Source organism: Homalodisca vitripennis, chromosome 8 (genome assembly GCF_021130785.1).
Source record: "Homalodisca vitripennis isolate AUS2020 chromosome 8, UT_GWSS_2.1, whole genome shotgun sequence".
Taxonomy (NCBI): domain Eukaryota; kingdom Metazoa; phylum Arthropoda; class Insecta; order Hemiptera; family Cicadellidae; genus Homalodisca; species Homalodisca vitripennis.
The window spans coordinates 68,800,666-68,823,543 of NC_060214.1; the positions used below are offsets into that span (position 1 = coordinate 68,800,666).

General features: G+C 34.7%; 1 protein-coding gene across 1 annotated transcript; it reads right to left on the reverse strand.

Annotated features, from left to right (window-relative positions):
- Positions 1–385: 385 nt before the first annotated feature.
- Positions 386–21,226, reverse strand: LOC124367691 (protein deltex-like). The gene is made up of 9 exons (XM_046824722.1): positions 20,622–21,226; positions 18,577–18,725; positions 15,769–15,943; positions 11,983–12,186; positions 11,235–11,380; positions 10,529–10,604; positions 9,774–9,964; positions 8,287–8,429; positions 386–2,037 (listed from the first exon to the last, which is right to left on the reverse strand). Exons 1-9 carry the CDS (start codon positions 20,827–20,829, stop codon positions 1,740–1,742), a joined length of 1,590 nt encoding a protein of 529 aa, XP_046680678.1. The 5' UTR covers positions 20,830–21,226; the 3' UTR covers positions 386–1,739.
- Positions 21,227–22,878: the final 1,652 nt, after the last annotated feature.

Genomic DNA, 22,878 nt, shown 5'->3' on the forward strand with positions numbered 1-22,878 from the left:
CTATACGGTGAACCTTTATAAATACTAACTTTTTTAGTAAATACAGCAAATCATGTTTTTATTTGACGTGAGAGTGGTTGGTATTTTCCCAAATCATTTTATTTTACTCTTTTTATAATCCTAAAAAGTTATCCACACTGTGCATGTAAAGAAGGTAGTAAGAACAATTTTATTTTAATAAATTGATTGAACTGAACCTAAATATGACTTGTTTTTTTATGAGAATAATGTGCTTAAAAGGTTATTTTCAGAATGGTAAGAAGTCTATTGGAATTGCGTTATAAATAACCTTGCTCAAAGAAATTAAATATGACTTACAACTCTTTCTCAGCACTCAATTTGACTTTTGCATAATTTGTTTTAAAATTAACAGGTAATGAAAGGACTACTTCTTTTCATGTTGCTCCACCTACATAGAGTATACATAAATAAGTTTGAAATAACAAACAGAGGAACAGTGAACAATTTTTTAAACATACACATAAACTCTCTGGTGATTCTATTGACTATGTTAACCCATAAATGATACATGACAAATGATCCATGAGGGTTAATTAAATAAATAAATTAATCAATATCAATTGCTTCACGTATAAAACCTGTCAATACTTGAAAAACTTAAATAAATATTTAATACTGACAAAAAGTGACTTTTATAACAAAATTGTTCAGCACCTGACATATATTTGATCTAAACCTACATTAATGATAGTTACTTACAATAATCAAAGCAAGTTTACATGTGTTTATTTGCAAAAAAGATATGATAGATGTAGTAAACGTTTTCTAGTCAACCTTTACAGTGCCATGGTCCAATATTAAAAGAACGTAGAATGTTTCCACAGGATTATTGGCCCAGACACTTAGAGGTTTATCATACCTCATTTACAAAACAAGCACAAGAAACTGTAATACTATTAGAAAATGTAATTAAATTAATAAGATGATGATTTTAATCTAGGTGATTAGGATGAAATATAGTAGTGTGAAACTTGAAGTATTGAAACTTTGTGAATAGAGTACTTAAGAGATAATTCTCTTTGATAAGGTGTATACACACTGTTTTCAATGTTAACAGTAAGCAGTAAATAAATGAGAATTGTATGCGGATGGTTATCTATAAATAAACTCTGACACTGAAACATGAAGAGATTCGAGTTTCATACGACATTCACAGTTGAAATAACTTATCGAGAACAACTGTATCGCAACGAGGAACTTACAAAGCTGCATTTGTACTATAAGGGACTGGCCATAGCTTTCGGCCACACAAACTGGGAAAGAAAATACAAGATTTCCTCAGTATAGGCTTAGGTTAGATGCAAAAGCGTGATTGCACATCAAATCAAATCTTTAACCTACAGTTCAAGACCAAATTGTTATATGCCAATAATTACATTAACTTATTCAATATTGAAAGAAAACCAGCAGAACTCAGTTTAATGGTATGAGAAGGTTTACCATTAGAGACAGCCAATAATAGAATCCATTTCAAAGTACCCCATACAGGAGAGTATGGGTTAATTTTAATCTTAACTCTTCTCACCCCACCTACACCAACTTGAAAAGACGATGAAAAAGTGCAGCCACAAAATTCAAGGCAATAATGTCGCTGACCTTGATATGTAACTTCACTATACTCTATTTATTGAAGAAAGTTATACTGAATTCAGCTAGTTTCCTTTCAAAATGTTAAGAATTTCCTGGCCACAGCCCTCCTCCACCACAGTATCTGACCCTTAACGAATGCCCTGAGCCGCCAGCTCCTCGAGGCAGCGGTCGAGGAAGGCCGGATCAAAGCGAGAATGTGGCTCCGTCTTGTGGTGGATGTCATTCCATGTGACAACGTCTTCAAGACCTGTCGTGACCGAGCGGCCGATGGTGAACGTCAAGCGCCGCTGGAACGCTACCCTCAGCAGCTTCAGCACTTTCCGCCCCTTCTCTGTGTCTGGGAGATAGCACACACGTGGGAACCCCACGGCATAGTATGGCCGCCCAGGGTTTGGGTGCTCAGGGCCTTGTATACCAGAGGCAATGCTGGAACAAAACAAGTAGAATGTTTAGCCTCTTGTGCTGTATCGAGTCGAAATTGTGTTCTAATTGTGCTTGATTCTTCTAAACATGAAATTTACAATTGATTGATAAGGTTTCTGGGAAATGGCTTATCTTGATCATGGGTTTGTTTTTAGAAGAACTCAGGAAAACGTTTAAGAAACTGCTGACAAAGTGACAGCTGTTTTGAGTGATTTAATTGTTTTAGCGATAGTCTACAAATTGAGAGCCAATCTGTGTTGAGTAAAGCACAACTTGGTTTTTATTGATACTGATAAGAGATATTTTTTTCTCATAAACAAATTGATCAGCAGTGCTAGTTTTGATGGATTCAAAATTAAAGTATATTTAAATAATTATAAGTATAAAACAATACATTTTTCTAAGATCACATTTTTTACTTTGACATAGTTAAAACCAACTGTCAGACACATAAATAATAGTTATATCACTGTCAGACAGGTAGGTAAAGAGACTGGAAGTTACTACTTTCGCCAAATAATCGGGCTTTATATGGTTCACTGAAGCTCATTTCATTTTTATTCACTTGTCTAATAGTTGGTTTTTAGTGTGCCAGGCTAAGAAAAATATAATATAAGAAAAAATGTATTGTTTGATATTTTTAACCCATTTTGATAACATCACATTTTGATCTCCACCAAAACCAGGATGGCCGATGAATGAATTCTTTCCAAGAAGATATTTCTCTAATAATTACAATAAAACCCAGATTGTGTGCTTATATATTCAAATATTGGCTCTCAGCTCCTAGACTATGATGGCTGAGAAATTACATAAAACATGGGCAGACCAGTGTATCTCTCACCTTCTTCATTGTTGATAACAAGAGTGCATGCAGTTGATTGTTTTTTTTTTTTGACAATCAAACCATTTTTAAATTTAATTTAGTACAATAATCCTTAAAAACAATATTGATTAATATCTGTGCACTTGTTTATTAGTTTTAATTATTAGTACATTAGTTTAATTAACAATAAAATCACTGTAATACTTCACAGCTTTAAATCTATCTATTTTGATTGGAAATTTAATTTACAGTACTTATACGTTCTGATCAAATGGTTTATTTTAACCCTTTAACCCTTTAAGTGGCGGTCATTTGTGGTCTCAGTGGCAGGCCGTTTTCAAGTAAATTGCCGTGATCGTTAAACTTATTTTTAGAAAATATTGTCTAAGTCATAACCTAGCAACATTAAATATTTTTGTTTTCCTTATGAACTATAGAATAAAAATAAATATGATATTTGGTTCCTTATTTTTATTTTCAGATGCATATCATTGTAGATGTGTAAAGATTTTCTTTTAGAAAATACCTGAACCTGATACTCCTACTGCTCCTGAAACTAAACCTTATACACCTGAACCCGAACCAGATACTCCTGCTCTCACGTCGGGAAACGATTCAACGCCTCATCCCAATCCCCCATCTTAGCACTACGTGACTTTTCCCCGTTGCTTCTGCCTTGGACTTCAGTCCAGGTGATGTACGCAACGGCTTTCATAATAGCTCCCCTGAAGGTCCTTCATCAGAATATTACGGGGGTTTAAATTCTAATTATGAAACTCTCCAGCTTTTCATTCAGGAAGAAAATCCAATGGTGGTGTGTATTAGTGAGCATCACGTTAACCAATTCGGCATTTTGCAATTGGATGGTTATGTGATGGCAAGTTCGTTCTGTAGATCCGGAATGGAAAAGGGTGGAGTTGCTCTCTTCATTAAAACCAGATGCTTCCTTTTCCCTATTGATGTCTCTAACTACTGCGTTTGAAGGTTTCTGTGAATTGGTGGCCATTTCTGTTGAGCTAGGCAGTGGAAAACTTTATATAGTTGGGGTATATAGACCCCCCCTTAATTGCAAGGAGGTCTTCTACAAAAATATTTATGATTGTCTTTCACAGGTTATGAAAGGGAGTGCAAAATACTATTGTCCTGGGCGATTTCAATATTGATTTAGCGGGTTCTTCGACTCCAAAACTATACTAAACGATATGCTGTCCTTTGGTCTTCGCCAAACCATTCGTTCGTATACACGAGAGTTTAAGAAGTCTAGGACCCTGATTGATCATATATACACAGATATACCTGAACCCTGTTTTTCGAGCTCTGTTATAGTGTCATACTTAAGTGACCATCATGCACAGGCTGCAATTGTTTGGCTCTCAATCATCTTCAAAAGTCATCCCCAGCTCTTTTCCGCTATAACTGTGTTTTTCTCAGAGGAAAAACATTAGTCTCTTCAAATATTACTTGAATAAGGAAAACTGGCTGATTTGTATTCATTGACTGACTTAAATGCAAAGTTTGAGCTGTTCTTGAGTCACATTGAACTATTATTTCAACGTTTGTTTCCCCTTGGTCAGGAGAAAGGTCCCTTTAGAGAGTAGGGACAAGTGTAGGATTAAGCTTGATGGTGAGGCAATAAGGGTTAGGGAACAGTTACGATCCTCTTACTTGGAATCGAAAGATTTGCCTTCTGTCCACCCCCTTAGGCAAAGATATCTTGGCCTCAAGAAGTTGTATCGTAAGCTTATTCTGAAACTCAAGTCTGATAGTGTGGCTAAGCGGCTCAGAAACGTCATCTAATAAAACCAAAACACTTTTGGGGGATCGTTAATCAGAGTCGAGGTTCACATGACTTTAAAAAGTACCAAAAACCAGAAATCAGGAATAATTTAGGAGAGGTTGTCAATGATCCCTCAGAAGTGTGTAATATTTTCAATGATTATTTTCTTAATGTGGGTGATAAGTCCAACAAGGTTCCGCCTAATATTAGCTCTTCTGCCTTGAGCACATGTCCTCTGAATTCGTTTTTTCTTGTCGCCTACTAATCCTATGGAGATTGCTGAGTCAGTTCGCAGCCTAAAATCAAAGAATTCCGCTGGTTCAGATGGAATATTATCTGCTTTGTTGAAAAACGTAGTCTTAGAGCTGGCAGAGCCACTCAGTGAATTGATTAATCATTCATTTTCAATGGGTATATTTCCTGACTGTTTGAAAACTCGCTATGGTCACCCCTTTGTACAAGAAAGGCTGCAATCTGGACTGTTCAAATTACAGGCCGATTTCTGTAGTTTCAACCTTCTCTAAAGTTATAGAGAAAATAGTATTAAAAAGGCTTTGGAGTTTCTACAGCACAACAAGCTGATGTTTCAACATCAATATGGGTTCAACCCAAGGGAAAAGTACTGTTGACGCAATGTTCTGTGTCGTGCAGAACATTGTTGATACTATTGACTCGGGTAACCGGTCTAGTGGCTTATTTTTTGATTTAACTAAAGCCTTTGATTTAGTTGATCACGTTCTTCTTCTAAATAAATTGTCTATCATGGGGATTAGAGGTGTCGCCCTTCAGTGGTTTCAATCATATCTGGTCAAAAGGGCACAGTTTGTTAAGGTGAGTTCTATTGATGCGTCAAATAACATCTGCAATAGTTTTTCCACGAAAGGAACTATCAGGCAAGGGCGTGCCCCAAGGTTCAATTTTGGGCCCTGTCCTTTTTTTAATCTTTATCAACGATCTTTGTAAGGGCTTAACTGTGCCAAACTTGTGCCTATATGCAGATGACACGTCACTAACGTTTTCTAATTCCTCCAGAGATCACCTGGAACTCGACACATTCTTAGAAGGGAATGCACTTGTTAATTGGCTTGAGCAAAACAGTCTTCAGGTAAATGTCTCAAAAACTACACCCATTGAATTTTCAAATTAACAGCCATTCAAGCAAAAGTTTGCTCAGTATTCGATTTGGGTGATGAAGCTGTTTTCTCAGAATGCTCCGTAAAATTTCTTGGCCTTATTTTTGACTGCAATTTGTCTTTCCATCTCCACATAGAGCATGTATGCAGGAAGCTGAGTCAGGGTATTTTTGTGCTCAGAAATCTGGCTCGTTTCGCATCAACTGAAATTCTTACTGCTACTTATTATGGCATCATCTATCCATTCATATCTTACGGGGTTTCCATTTGGGGTTCTGAAAGCACCAAAACTAAGTCTGTGTTTAGGCTTCAAAAGAAAGCTTTAAGAATAATTTGTCATGTCCCATCCAGAACCTCATGTGCTAACCTTTTTTCCTCCAACAAACTTTTAACTTTTCCTTCCATTTATATTCTGGAAACCTTATCATTTCTTCATAAAAACTTTCACCTTTTTAATAGATTTTTTCCGACTCACATGTATGGAACAAGAAGTAAACCCAGATGCATTATGAATATCCGCCACACTCCACCTCATTTTTTGAAAATCATTTAAAATATTCAGCAGTAATTCTTTTTAACAGTCTTCCATTAAGCTTAAGATTAGTCCAAGATTACACAGTTTTTAGAAAAAAATTGAAATGGTTGTTGATCGAGAAGGCTTACTATTCTGTTAAGGACTTTTTAGCTGATAAGATAGTGTAAAACTTGAAAAAGTAAAATTATTTTATTGAGAGACATTTATTATATTTTGTTATGATTTGTTGACTTAGCATATACATTGTTAACTCTGTCTACATGCTGAATAAAGAATTTGAATTTGAAATATAATTTTTTAAGTTCTACTGTCCGTCACTTTGAAACTACTGGAGCTACAAAATAATGTTCATATTCACAGAATATACACAATTTTATTCTAAACAAATTACTTCCTATGCATTTTTTTCTATTTACAAGAACAAAAAAGTAAGATGGAAAAAAACTAAATCTATGTACAAAACCGTTTTTTTTTTAATATTTTTTTTTACTCCGAGTCACTAGAAGGGGCCTGTCTTTTCCTCCCAGTAGTGTAGGGCCTATATAGTGGCTTAGTTTGTCATACCACAGTATATTTTGTAAATATAAAACAGGAATTGTCTTATCCCAAACCCCTCCCCATCCTCAGACAGAGGTCAAAGTCGAGCGGTCTATAGTAGATAACGTGACTACAGAATCTCGCCGCCCGTTCAGCTGGTGCGCCGCATTCTTGTACTTTCGTGCCGAAGTGTCTGTCGAGTGCGTCGCTTTGTTGTACTTCCGTGTTTTACTGTGTGTGTAATTGATTAGTTATGGGTGACACTATGAGAATTTGGGATTTACCCAGGAGCGAAGAGGGGACCATTCGTTTTTTACAAGATCATGACTAGTTGCTTAAATCTAAAATATTCGTGGGCGGTTCGGCAGTTGCGGCTGAAGGCGGGAAATCCACTACACTCACTCATTCTTGATATTGCTGCATTCTGGCGTCACAGGAAACCCATTAACAATTAATAATCGTAAATTTGTAATTTTGTAATTGAAGAGTTGCTTTTTCGTTCTATAATGTTTTTTTTCTATAAATTTATATGTTTGTGTTCCTCATACTGGTGTGGTCGGTATAATCCCAAAGTACCCCAACATTTTCCCATGACGAACGAATAACCTAAACATTTACCGGTAACACAAACAACGCAATAAACAATAATATACTGACAATAACAGTACCCAAAGTCGCCAAACAAAACAGTGACGAGACGAGGTAAACAGCTGTTCTCTCGTCTGCCGCCAGGTTCAAACGAAAAAACTGTTGGATTCATTTAAGCCAGCAAACATTAGTAACATGAATACACACTATACTATATGATATATATAGGAAATTTCATGGAGAATAAGATAGTTCAAACTAGGCTTAAAAATAATGGATGGTTGCGGAGGCAACAGCCTTAAATGTGAAGCGACGGCTGTGACGGCACTTGCCACTTCGCATGGCGACGTGATCATACTCTACGTCTCAGACGGCGCTTGCCACTTATAGGGTTAAGTGTCCGTAGTTGAATATAAGACCAGAGGTAGTACATTTGCCCACCTAACACCCAAAGTTAATTGTAGTAACATTTTCATTCCAGCTTAAAATCATAAATTTTCTTGCACAAATGGTAGTTCTTCTGGTACAAAATAAAACTCCTAATTTTTTCCAACAAAAATTAAATTCATATCTTTTGAACTTTACTTTCTACTTATTGTAGTAGCGTAATACAATACAAAAAATGTTTTTAAAGTTCTCTTTCTTTACGAAATTAGCCACTTTTACTACTCTAAATAATCATAAAATTGCTTATAAAAACAAAAAATATCTTTTCAAGCTTCAATGTGTTGATTTTAATAAACTACTAAAATTTCTGACTGTGTAAAAAAAGTTTCTTATCTCAAAATTGCAACCTTTAAAGACAGTTCAAATGTTATCAGACAAACCGGGACTAGAATGACACATATAAACTCACTGATAAGTGATCTGTATGGTCCTGGTGCCGGGGAAGCCAGGCAGTGACGTATGCAGCAGGGTGGAGTCCATGGTACCCGGAGGCTGGTTACCTCTCTTCTCCCCGTAGATGGTCATGCACACCGGACACTGGATGTACAACCACTATTCCCGAACACACAAACTTGCATGAAAATATAGCCAACACAGCTAACATATAGTCTACAACTGAATAAAGAATGAAAAAGAAGAAAATTGTATTGTCTGAGAGTAAATACATGATTTTTTTTTGTACCACTGAACGATTGCAAATGTCCGGAAAAATCCTGTTTCCTTCACAATATATTTCTATTGTGATCACCCCATTGCCACAGCTGTTTGAGCAGTGTGGGATCAAGCGTTGTCATGCTGATACATGACACCAAATGACATGAGACCGTGACCATTTATTCTGAATTGCCTTTTGTACGTTTTTTAAAGTTTCAACATATGAATCTTAACTTGACTGTATCTGGACTAAAGAATTTTGACGCATATATATATATATATATATATATATATATATATATATATCTCAAAGAAATTGTAATAAAGACTATTGTTTATTGAATCTGCATTGATTGTTGCCCTTCATTCTGTCAATTCCAATAGCAGAATCTCTTTTGAATTCCGAAACAGAGTTGCCATCCTGGCCATCCTGCCAGAAAATCCTGGGCTTTCGTTGATTACGTGGTGAGTGTGTATGACTCCACAACTTTGATTGTTCTTTGTATTCAACCCACTTTTCATAGTCCTGGTTGTTCTTCTTGTTTGTAATGCATGAGACAGTCAAAAGTAGAGGACATTACCTGAGTTGTACGATTTTCCGATAAACTTTTTATAACCCATTGAGCACAGAACTTTTGTCAACCTAATCTTTCTTCACTATCTTGTATGAAAAAGTTGGAAAACTTTAAGGAAATTTGTCAGTAAGCTCTAGGATAGTGAACTGTCGAATGCTATAAACCAACAGAGTTCATCGGTGACTACAGAGAGCCTGCCCCTTCTCTCTTGCAAAATCTAACCCATTCACAAACAACTCCTTTACTCATTACTTTCAGTCCACACACAGTGCAAAATTGTCTATGAAACGCTGCCGCTGAATACTGCTTAGCTGTGAAAAACTGTATGACAGCACGTACCTTATACTACTTGGCGGGACTTCCGATGATAGAAGACATTTCAAAAAGCTACAGAAAACTAAATAGCGCTCAAACAACTTTCACTGGATACTGATTTCGGACACACACACTACTGCAATAATGGTCACACGACCCTCTCCACGTCCTATATAGTGAACAAATAGAGGTTACTTTCCGAATAACCCTTGTAGAAACAACGAACAAGGATGAAACAAATTTTAAATGCGCTCTTTTGAAGAATGAAAATTTGTAGCTAAATATTGAGTTATGAAAAACGTCAGTAGCTAAAATGGACAGGAGTGGCAGGCACATATTGTGAAACAATTACCTGATGTGCGTTGGGCTGGCTGGTAAGCATGGAGTTGAGACAGTCGAGATGCAACCGATGGTGACACCTCGTAAGAGCTACAACCATCAGATCCGAGTCTAGCTCACACAAACAGACCGGACAGCGGCCCTCGCACCTGCCCTCAACTACGCACACGTACTGCGAGATTCCCTCACTAGCAGCATCCACTCCTGAAACCCAAAGAACAGCATTAACTTAGCCTACACTATATCTGAAGACACATTATTTCAGATTAAACTTGTATCACAACTTTCCTTCCTAACCAGCAAATGAGCTTAGGATAGGTCCACTGTAGGTTATGCAGTTCACATTAAAAAGTTAGAGGGTAGACACCAATCAAAATATAATCCATCAGATGATTATTATTCTATTCACAGGTGTTTTTACAACATTCTAAAAGTTAGTATAAAGTTTATTGTTTTTATTTTCACCTCACCCATGCCAAAAGCATTACCCAAATACGGATGTAACAGACGATGAAAAGTAGCAATGGGAGCGATAACCCAGCTTACTGGACTTAACTGGTGAATTTTCGGTTATCAGTTTAACACATTAACCATTAGGCCATTAATAAAAACATTAAAAAGATCAAAACGAGAACATTTTACACTACAATGGAATAAAAATCTTTAAAAACAGTAAAAATTATTTGTACACAGTAATGAACACAATTTATATTTTTACACAGTTCAATTCATGCATTTTGTAAATCTTTTACTGCTCTTAAAACTCACCCACAATTGCACCCTGCTTTTTTGACCCGGTCTCAAAAACATCTTCACTACTCCCAGTGCAATCCAATAAATCAGCCTGAAAAACAAAATAAACACAAAATTAAAAGTTAAGAAATAATTTTAAAAAAATGTATATATATATATATATATATATATACCTGTAAAGATAAGCTGAAGAGGGCGGAGCTATATCAGGAATGGCTGAAGCGTAACCAACCAATGACCAATAATAATCCAATACAAAACATATGTTCATTAACTTTTTTAATTGTAAATTGTGTATATATATGTATAATCTTATAAAGTAATCCTTTTTTATCATAGGGGTAGTATACAAGTTTTTAGCAATAAACTGTTCTCATGCTAACAAACGTGTAATTTCTACTAAGCATGATCCCCCAGAGCCCGAAACATCCCCCATTTCTTGTTTTTAAATGTCTATGCTATACAAAGTGGCTTGTGGAAACGATAACTTTCATATAAAAAGCCCAAACAAGCTGAAACTTTGTACAAAAATGGATCTTATCTATGACACAACTCTTATAATTTCATGACCAAAAATTAGGGTGTAAAAGTATTTGAAATTTAACACTGTTCTTATGTGGTAAAGGAAAAAGTAGTAATTTCTCTAAAGTTGGCTATTAACACGTTCATGTCTCTCTCCCATTAGGTTAAGTAGTATTATTAAAGAATTGTAACTACAAACCCTGGATGTACGCATTTCACTGTCATGACTGAGATAGGTGGAGACAGTGTCGACGCTGGGACGTCTACCACTCTTGGTACTGCTGGAGTCCGCATCCAACACTCCCTTCTCAGCCTCTGCAGCCGGTACATTGCCCTTGTGTCCCCCTGCAGCACAGACCAGTATTATTAAAAAAATTGTAACTAAAAACCCTGGATGTACACATTTCACTGTCATGACTGAGATAGGTGGAGACAGTGTCGACGCTGGGACGTCTCCCACTCTTGGTATATAGCAGTATACAATATTTAACAATTCAATTGTTAATGTCTACAAAAATATGTGTGTGTGTGTGTGTATATACATATTGTTAGTAAATCTCTTGAATTCATGAATTTGTAAAGTCTATACTAGCATTAAGTACAATTTAATGAACTGTATTTTCTGTATGCACAAAATTCTATCTTATGTGAAATAAGCTTCTTGTACTGTATTCTATTGTAAGTTATTTAGAATTTTAGATCACTAACCTTACACATAAAAATGTTTTAAATGTCCAAAATTTCCAGAAATTATGAACTTCAAATAAGAAGAAATACATATGAAACACAATCGTAAATAGGATAAATCCATACAATTTTGCAACTACTTACCATTACTATAAAACTTATATGAGCAAACGTTAAAATCTCTTTATACCAGGACTTTTAATAGCCTAAGATAACCCATGAACAATTACTTCAATCAATAACTTGTTACTGTATCTTACCAAAAATATTCAAGTTGTTTAAGATAGTCCTGGCTATGTTGGTAGAGCTTTCACCCTTGTCATTCTTGGTTTTCTTGACATGTTTCTTGACACCTGTGCCACTGTTGCCAGCATTGCTTAGTTTCTTGCCGCCCGCTGCCCCTCTTTCGTGCTGTTCTCCCCTGCGAGACTGATGATTTGGATTCTGGCTTGAACTCCTCAGTCCTGAACATTGTACAGAGTGCATGTTTATGCTTAAGAAATTATTTCTTGCAATCTGAATATTATCTATTTGATATTAATTTTTAAGGAAAAGTCTAGTCTTTAAGCCCATCCCTATGTTTGACAGGGTTGTGCCAAGGTCTTCCCAAACAGACTGAGGAAGAGAGTATGGACAGTAATGATAAAGTGATCCATGTTTTTCTGGATAATTTTGGTATAGTTAACATCACATACAATAAAGTAAAACCTTGTTTATACATATTAATTAGGACTGAAAGTGACCTGGATGAAAAAAATCCAGATAAACCTTAAATACAGTAAAACAATACATTATACATAATAAAGAATTTAATTGCTAACAATGTAACAATAAAAGATAGCCAATTTGTCAGAGATTAATTACAGAGAAAATAAATGATTACAAAATATTCTTCACTGTTTCGTAAAAACTTTAGGTCTCTTTTGTTTAACTCCCAGGAATTACAATCACACAAACGTTTCGAGGCTGTAATTTCTGTTAACAAAGTGTTCAATTGTTGCTCAAAATAAACCAACTGTCTGTCTAGTTACGCCATAGAGTCAGAGTGAATCATGACATCTCTTGGTTCTTCTTGGAATCGTTTTCACTGTCCTCTGTTACCGTTAACATTTAAGATCACGCTACTGATACAATTTTTAATTGATCACTGGTGCGATGCTATACTCGATTTGAAGCCAATCAGTTAAATCTTCAAATATTACAATTGTCAACTACTCATAGACCTACTGAACACTGACTGAACTTGTGTTAACAAGACACAAATTATGCTTGAAAGCCAACAAAAATGGTTTATTTTTCAAAATAAATGGGACTCCCTCCACTCTGTTTTACCGATCCGGAAAAGGAAGTCAGTATAAACAAGGTTTTACTGTATTCCCAACTAGCAGAGACCTGCGGTTTCACATGCAAGTTTTTGTTGAATTATCAAGAAAATATATACACATACGTAGTATTTAAAAGCCTAATTATGGTAAAAAACTGTCTATTCCAGTAGTTTGAATTCACTTCTTGTTTAATGTATTTACGGAACCACAAATGAGCTTGCTTTGTTACCCAGATAAAGAAACGATATATCATCCTATTTCCTTAATTTAGTTACGAATCATTCGAATTTTATATACCTGAACAGTACCGTTCCTACACTCCATCAAAAGCAAAAGTACTTTCTCCTCAACGATTTCTGTCATAAAAAATTGGATTGGTCTGGTGTATTGCTTTGTGATTTTATTTGTTATGATCACGGGGCTCACTGCGCTCGCTTGAAACTCAAATTGTAATCATGGAACGAATGGTACGTTTAAGTCATAATAGAGCCTGATTCCTCCATTTTTTCTTCCTTTAGCTAACATAAATATGCCATCGCACAATGTCAAAGGAAACCAATTTCTAGAACCATACATACACAATTACAATTTTGCTCATTAAGTAAAATATATAATAATATAATTGTTTTGAATTCGACACTGCTGCTTTCTATAGAAGTTGGATAATACTACTTATTATGGAGTGTCATCAAACTCGATGTTGCTTATATAGAAATAAAGCTTCACACATTTTTAAGTCTATAGGTTTAGTTTTTTTTTCAAGATATTGTGTTGGCAGACAGACATAAAAAAAGTGTTTCCTCAAATGATTTGCTTCGCTAACACTCAGCCAACAAAATGATATATAAGAGTTAAGCTGAAATATGTGCATTTCATTTTTGTGCATGTAAATGTAACATGAGCTTTGAAATTTATAGTACTTAATGAAAAACCATAGTTATCTATATATATAAAAATGAATGTTTGTCCTTTATAGACTCAGAAACTATTTTACCGATCATTATGAAAATTTGTATGTATATGTATTTTTCCACGTTGAAGGTTTATATGCTATGCCCATTGATGTAACTCACCACCAGGAGGCACTGCAAAATATATAAGTTATCAAAGCGCCTGCACATTGTAAACTACAATTACGAGATAGTTGTGTATAATAACCACACACTATGTGAAGGCGCTAAGTTTTTATGGATATTTGTCTTTTAAATGAATTTCTGTTTGGCCTTATAGCTTGAATGTTAGACCACTTTATTATTAAGTACATGTACGTGTACAATGGCTATAAACATACACTTTTAGCAGATTTTCTTGATAGTTTCAACAAGGTAAACTCTACATCGGCGTTGACAATACAATTCACTTGAACCAGAAGTGTTCATACAGGAGCAAAGCTTACAAAAAACGTGCGAAGCCGCGGGGAACAGCTAGTTTCTGATAAAATAATTAAAACTGTTCATAGCCTATATTTAAAATTAACAAACCTTTTAATACAATGTTTACATATCTAGAATATGTTTTCAGAAATGTCAATATAGTTATCACTAAAATCGTCGTCAATCACTCAAATCGTCATCACTGCCCACATCCACGCCACTTGCAACTAAGTTAGTAATTGGCGTATTTTTGATTACTGGAAACTTTGAATGTTTCCTGTTACTTATTTTCAAATAAAATAAGTACCAATCTAATATTCAACTGTTGTACTTTATACTGTTTTAAACTAATAACATTAAACAAATAAAATAAGTAATAATCTAATATTTAACTGTTGTACTTTACTCTAATCTAATAACATTAAACAGAGAAGAATATTCACAGCATAGTGAAATACAGCTGTATGTGACAATCAGTGAGCAGTCAGCGAGATTTTTTTTTTGTTCTCTTAGGACAAGAAGCTTATAAATTGCACTTAGTCCTTTGCGCTGCTTCCGGAGTGATAGGATATTCAGGATGGGTAAGGTTAGGGAGTAGGGGCCGCCTTCTATCGAGATCCATGAGGAAGAATTATGGCACTACATCTCAAAGTCATCCCGGAAGAAGGGAGGCCAGCTGTGAACCAGCCTCTCCAGTCAAAGTAGGCAGGGGGTGGCACACCCTTGTTGAGGTTAACAAGAGCCTCTGAGGTAAGGGAACAAACCCCACCAACTCCAACAGCCATCCTCCACAGTAGGCTAGACCTATCGAATTGCCCATGAATCCCAGAATCTCAACATTTGTGGTTAGTGATGTGCCGCTACTGGACATCCATAAGGTTGCCCAGATTGAAGTGGCACATCGGTTTTTGCTGTGCCCAGTGGTGGGTTCAACTGGTAGGTATAAACCAGCCAGAAGTGATCCCTGCTGGGTGCAGCGAGATGATTTGCAATTTCTCAATCACAGACTGACAAAATAAGAATTCAAAGCTTTACGAACAATTATGTTTCGACACAATACACCTTTTTACACGTCTGTGGAATTTTAAATCATTTGGTAAAATAGGTGGCCAGTAAAATAATAAAAAGTGCATGTCCGCATTATACAGACATCGGGAGTTGACGCCATATTTACAAAATTGGTATTATACAGACGTCGGGGTCGAAAAATTTAAACTGAACTTTTTCTCTTACCTTCATATTTGATGTATTTGTTGTAAGTATATGAATAAATTGTTTGATACGTTGTGTTGTACTTATATGTACATATTACATAGTTCTTGGCCAAAGAAACAGTAAAATAACTGACCTGCAAAAGCGGTTATTTCCTCTGGAGGCACCTTGACCAGAGGGTAAGGAGCCTGCTGGACCCGTCTAATGTTCCTTACGAACCCGGTGTTGTTCCGCACTTGCGTCAAGTTGCAGAAGTTGATGATGTAAGGAAATCCAAGGTAGGTCTTGCTCACGTCAATTGTCTGATCTCCCTATCATACAAGCAGATTAGTATCAAACATTGTCGTTGTTATTGTGACTTACTGAATTTTATATGTTAAAAAGGTTTTAAGAAGTTCGAATAAAATTTTAAAATGTTTTGTGAAGGAACATATTAACCCATATGTGCCTATAGTTCCAATATTGAACAAGGAGAGAACTCCAGAAAGTCATCGGCGGATTGAAAAGTTCTGTAGGTCTTGGGTTTATATGAGTTAAAAAAGGGGTTGTCTGGAATAAACTGTTACCATTATAGGGTGGCAACGAGTTCTCCGTTTTGGCTGGTTTTTAGCTTCAAAAATTGTCTGCACATTACACCTTAAATTGGGAACAGCAAAACTGATGTCTTCACAACATCATAAAATGAATTTTTAATAGTGGCAAGTCAACAACTGAAAATGGTAACAAAGTACAATGAGTTGACTCGGTCAACAGAGACGACTTGGTTTACCATGTAGAATAATGATTAGATTAGAGCAAGTAGGGATCAGTCCCTCTATGCCAAAACTTTGGCAAGCTTAAATCTCTAATTTATTTAAGGTATTAAAAGTTGTTTAATTCTGAGTTGGTAAAATTGGTAATATCATTATTTGCCATTCCTGTTGCTAATGAAAAGAAACTAATTAAAACAAACAATACTAATGTATTGTACTAATGTAATTATTGGAATGGAGACAAAACAACTTTTACATTACAGAAGAAATAAACAGCTGTTCACATTAATCAGCTCATTGACTTTAAATCAGCTGTTCAGAGTAAAACAGTTTAGAAAACTATACTTCCTGTTCTGTAGTGTGTAAAACATGGTATTATGTTTAATATTACTAATCAGTTGTTTTTTATCCAATTTTAATGAACCAACCACTGTTAGATTTAGAATAAAGTTTATAACATTTTAATATTCTTGTAAAATTTTCATACAGGGTATCGATTTTGCAGAATTTAACATCAAAATTTATGATTGGCTGCCATTTTGAAACGGGTAAGAAAATTTGTTCATATTTTTTTCTCAAATGGGCATAAAAAAGGCCAGCACAATTGCAAAGTTTCATAACTTTATCTTTACTGGTATAAAAGATATAACTTTTTTTGTAAAAATCACATACAGACAGGTAGACGGAAAACTAAACGTTTTAGGACATACCTCCATATGAAGTTTTTTGCTCATTTTCACGTCTAGAACAAAATACCAAAATATTGGAACACCTTTAGGAAATACCCTGTATATCGCTGAAAGGTCTCTTTGAACAACACAGTCTACTGATGATGTGTTGAAGATCTACAAATAATTAATTGGAAAAATAATATTTCATAGTAGTTTATCTAATAATTTTCAGTTAGATCTACAGTCTAAACTTTTAGTTGGGCTGTCAAAATACAATATTATTGGTGAGTTTGGATCATGAACAGATATACGAGACAATAATAACATTCAAATTATCCGTATGTATAAAGGATTTTAGCTGCTTAGTACTATTTGTAAATGTCATGATAGTTTTCAACGTTTTCTTATCAATAACAAGTAGTCATGATCATCTTTACGTCAGTGTTCTATCTGGAACATGATTTGTCAGGCTGAATAGTATATCAACATACTAAACAGCTCTGTTCCCATATACATTCCAGCAAAATACTTGTTAGGAACCACACTTATCAAAACTACAGAAATTACATGGTATATTCTATTTTTATGATGAATAAAACACTGATAAATGTTTTGGGAAACCTACTTATTATTATCTTTTGTAAACAAGATTGTTTAAATTTCCCTCGAAACAAAATGTATACAATACATTACGTACTCATGGCCATCTTTCAAAATGTGTGTTATTGGTTAAAATCCACCCAGTTGGAAAAGTATTGTCGGTAATTTGATTTTTGTTGGCCAAAACTTTAAATATTATTGGATTTCACCTATACATCTGCAAAGTTTACTTGATAACATAAGTGAAGGAGGAGTGAGCAGTAGAGTATAGTGTTAAAAAATGGGTGCACTAAAATTCACAACAAGAATCAAAATAGCCGACCAAGCACCTTGAGAAATATAATGGTAGCAAATTTGAATAAAATGGTTTGTAAAAACTGCTTTTTCACATCACAGAACTTTCTTTTACTTCTCACAAATTTATAGAATGAAATCGTGACAAAAAGAATCTTGGCTCACCCAACACAAGTTTTATGTAAAATGGTTACCAATACTTCAACTTTGGCTGCAGTCGCAGGCAATTGAGTTCAACAAAAATGTTATTGAAAGCTAATTTATCACTATAGTAAATAGCTCAATGTGTATGGATGGCACAAAAAAGTAGCTTACAAATAATACAATTTAAAATGTACGTAATAAATTTCATTTTATTGTACAATATTATTTTTATTCAAAGACATATGCTCATCTTTGGAAAACTGTATAAATTCAATATACTATCCTGTTTTATACCATTTTAACACTGGGAACATTTTGTGTGACTGTTATCCTTCTTTATAAAGAGATGCAAAATATTTATCATTGATAGACCTGTGCTTCGCCATCTCAGAATGTCAATTAAAGTATTGAAATATTAGTGTTTCATACATTGACATCATTAATGTAGGTCTATGAGAACAGAATCATTAATCATAAACTCACTTTGGCCCAGGCAGCTTCTATGAGAGACTGTACTTCCATATCGTAAGTATGCCACTCCCCAGGGGAGTCTCCCGCCCACTCCCATTTGGCACCCTTTCCCGCTGGGGAATCAGGAGGATAGCACATTCGACGTACTTTGTGTGGATCACCTGAAATGTCAGATAATAGAATCATTTGACAGTCCAAAGTACAATTATGGGGGCAGATTTTACAAAACTGTTTTGTCTATAACCCGTTATGAGTTCCATTGCCTCTTCTGAATTGTTAAGATCTGGGCCTAAATTAATATTTATTATTTACCACCAATGCATTTTTGGGCCAGACGTTAGTCTTATTATGTAAAGATATTCAGTTCTTTATGTGAAATCTGTTCCTCATTTTAAGATTGTTTAAATTTTTACACATTAGGTTTTATATTTAAATTCAATAAAAATTGGAACTGAGCGTTAATTTCATCAATTTACAATAATTAGGTACTTAAAACAATTCTTTATTTTACAGTTTAATATTTACAATTGATAATTTGAAATATTAATCATTCCTTCATCTGGAACTCAAGAAAATATAAAAATCATAAAATTGAGACCTTGTTTCAGTGGTTCATGGCCCTTAATTTAAATTAAATACAAATTTTATGTTGCTAACTAGAAAACTATAGTCTTTCTTAACTCAATGTTCAATCACTCATTTCAAGAGTGAATTAAACATGCCGGGTAGGGTACGATAACCGGACCCGGTTTTTATATCGAAATTGGCAAACGATATTACGGTACTTAATCATAACCATCGATATAATCAATTGATACTGAATAATTATTTTAAACTATTAACTTAAATAATCTATATCAACAGCTGTAAACACTTTCAAATAATACACGTAGGATAATATTTAAATTTTACATAAGTAATTTGATTATTAAAAATGGCAGTCAATTTTAGAAAACTACACGACATTGCTTTGAAAGATGATAAGACATGTTTTTCGTGGCTTCAACATGTTGGACTCGTACAGAAAAACCCATTTTGTGAAATTTGTCGGAAAGAAGATAAAGATAAGCGGTCCCGGTTTTTTATATCGAAGAATGTAACCAACGATACCTAATATTCGCATCTCAAATCCTAGACTATCAATCGATATAAAAGTACCTATAGTCCTCAATAACAATCATATGTTTTAAATGAAAATATGAATTTAATATTAACAGTGATCAAACAAATTATTATAACCAAAATTAGGAAAACTGAAGACGACCATATTTGCTCGTCTCATAGTTACAGTTGTTTCTTTCTCAAAAATTTCACATAACAGGTTTTCAAAATAATTAATTAGTTAATTTGATTGATTATGTCGATGGTTATGATTAAGTAATATCGTTTACAAGTTTCGATATAAAAACCGGGTCCACTTATCATAACCTACTCCTATTGCCTTCACAAAAGTGGTTGCTCACTGCTATCCAAGCAATATATAAATATTATAACGTATTTTTGATGTGTAGGTTTAGGCCATAGTTGGATTTGTTATTTTGTAATGTTATTGTTAAATGTATGTATTTAAAAATTATTATTCTTGTTGTCAATGTATTATAATTCTGATTTTGTACAGTTTATATATAGCCTAATATCGAATTTTGATAATATATCAAATAGTTTGATAATAACAATCGAATAACAAGTGTAGGCAGCTTATTAAGGTCTCCCCTAAAGTCACTATATCAACTTCATTTTGTCTACTATTGAAATATATTATGAAGTAAATGTTTTAAATTACATTTGAGATGAAAAACAATTGCCTCTGTTCCTATTTGTAATTAGCCTACTTGTATTAAAAGATAAATAAACTTCAATTTTACCAAACATCTGTAATGTTTATTAAAGACTTTCACCTTGTAATATAATTATTTAGTGAACAAATTTGGAAGTTTAAAATGATAATCTAGCTATTTATTTATTCCTTACGAGCACCTCTTAACAAAGTATGCCTCTTAGTCCTAGCAAGACTAGCCTAGCCTGTATAACAATTATATAGCTTGCAAGAAACTTACCAATTCCAACTTCTTCTGAACATTGGTGTTTCGTTCTTAAATTGATGTAATACCTACTCAAGAGAGGATCAGCATCACTAAGCATGACTCTTGTCAGTCTCTTACAATTTGCCCTCTCAAGTAATTGTGATACTTCGGGACTATATGGTCTCCATCGTCCCTGTCTATTTTCCCATTCCCACACAACAACTGCATGACCCGTTGCCATTTTATATTGTGGTTATAAATGCTCCATTGCAAATTATTACATTACCAACAATCCAATTAGGTGTAAAATTATGGTGACAGGATAGATTGTGAGGCCAAAATCAAAAAACTGACCATAGATTAACCACCTGCTTAGTGAGTCTAAACAGCAACTGAACGAAACACTAACGTTAATTTATGATTCACTTGAAACAGAAACATAAATGTACAATCATTTCACTAATTTCGAAAATATTCACATCATTACACGACACACTCTGGCCACAACAAGAGAGGAACGCTATCATGGGTCTAACAAGTGAAAGATGAGCTAGCGTGGGAACTTTTTCTGTTTACAAATTCGGCAACCCTTTCATTATTCATTCCCTGATTTGCTCGTCGCGTCGGCCGCTTCCTAGAGCTTGACAGCAACAAGCTACAGCTGTTGAATTATTTGAGCACTGGACGAAAATAGGTAACTTTCAAAAACCGCAGAAGAAAGAAACCAAAGGCACTTAAGGACTAGCACAAATTTACCAGGAGCGAAATAGTGATATGTTAAACTATAAAGCGTGTTATATATTTGTAACAACTTTCATTCTCTGTACTCGTCAAATAAGAAATACCAAATTTTGGCTTTAAAAATAAAGTTCGACTATTTTATATTATTTTTAATGGTTTGCAGCACAGAGTTGTTACCAGAACTACGGATAAAAGTCGTACAAGAAGTGAGAAATAAACTATAGCACATCGATGTCACAACATATAATTTGTAATTTTATGCAGCCATTACGCAAAAAAAATAGAAACATATTAGGTTTTCCACATTTGAGGAAGTTACCAATCGATGTTTCACATCATTATTGCAATCATTAATGATCCTCTCAATATCTGTATTTATTTCAACATGAAAGTGTCAGCTTGAAGCTTCTAAAGATTCATCACATACAGATATTACTGACTAAGGCTAGTACATAACCAGTATATCATCCCAAAAATTAACATTACTCATTTTTCTTCTATATGAGTCCTTGAAAGTATATATCATCAATGGATTATCTGGTTCATACTTTATGAATAAGGAATAAGCAGTAGTCATGGCATAATTCTTTGAAAACGTATAGATAGTTATGCAGTTTTATTAAAATATTACTTCTAAAGACTTTTGATAAAATTCAGCTATGAATTCTCCTCCATATATGAACATATTGAAACGTATACATTAAAACACAAAGAATATAACTATTCGATGTTTGCATATATCTTTCCAGTTTCAGAGATTTTTTTTATAAAACAACTACAGGCTTACCATTCTGAAAGGACGTTTCCGCTCATTTATACATGTATCTACAGATTAAGTAAGAGGAAGATTTTTGACATAGAATGCAAGAACAGGTTCAGAACTGACAGGATCACGATAATGTGACCAATGATCATTCCGCCTTAGGGAACACATGTATCAGCGTTGTGTTTTGGAGTTTTTGAATTCTCTAAACGTTGTTCATCGCAATACTGTTCCCATAGGCAGGTTAACAATAATGGAACACTGATAATACTAATGACTGCATGAGCTGGAGTTTACAGGCTCAGGCAAAAAAACTCTAAACCGATACAAACCCCTCAGCCTGCCAATGGCGAGCTGATTATTATAAGACACGTGGTCTGCAAAAGAGAGGTCACTGTTTAAAACAACTCCAAGAGTTGACCTTATCACAAATTGATAGGCTCTCTCCGCCAAGAGTGATCTCTAATCCACTCTCACTGAGAGACTGTATTTGGTTTTGTGGTGCTATATGTAACACAGAAAACTTACCTATAGTTAGTTTAAGGCCATTTTCGGAGGACTAAGACAAGATCTTTTCAAGTCAGTGTTAATTTGGAAAATGACATCCTGGAAGAACTCAGGATCATAGGACAAGTGCAGTTAACAATCGTCAGCGTATAAATATGGTGTGCAGCTCTGGACACAAGTTGGAAAATCTGATGTGTACACGTTGAAAAGTCTAGGCCCCAAGCAACTTCCCTGAGGTACTTCTCGCTCTCTCGTGAGAGCAGTTAATATCTTACCCTT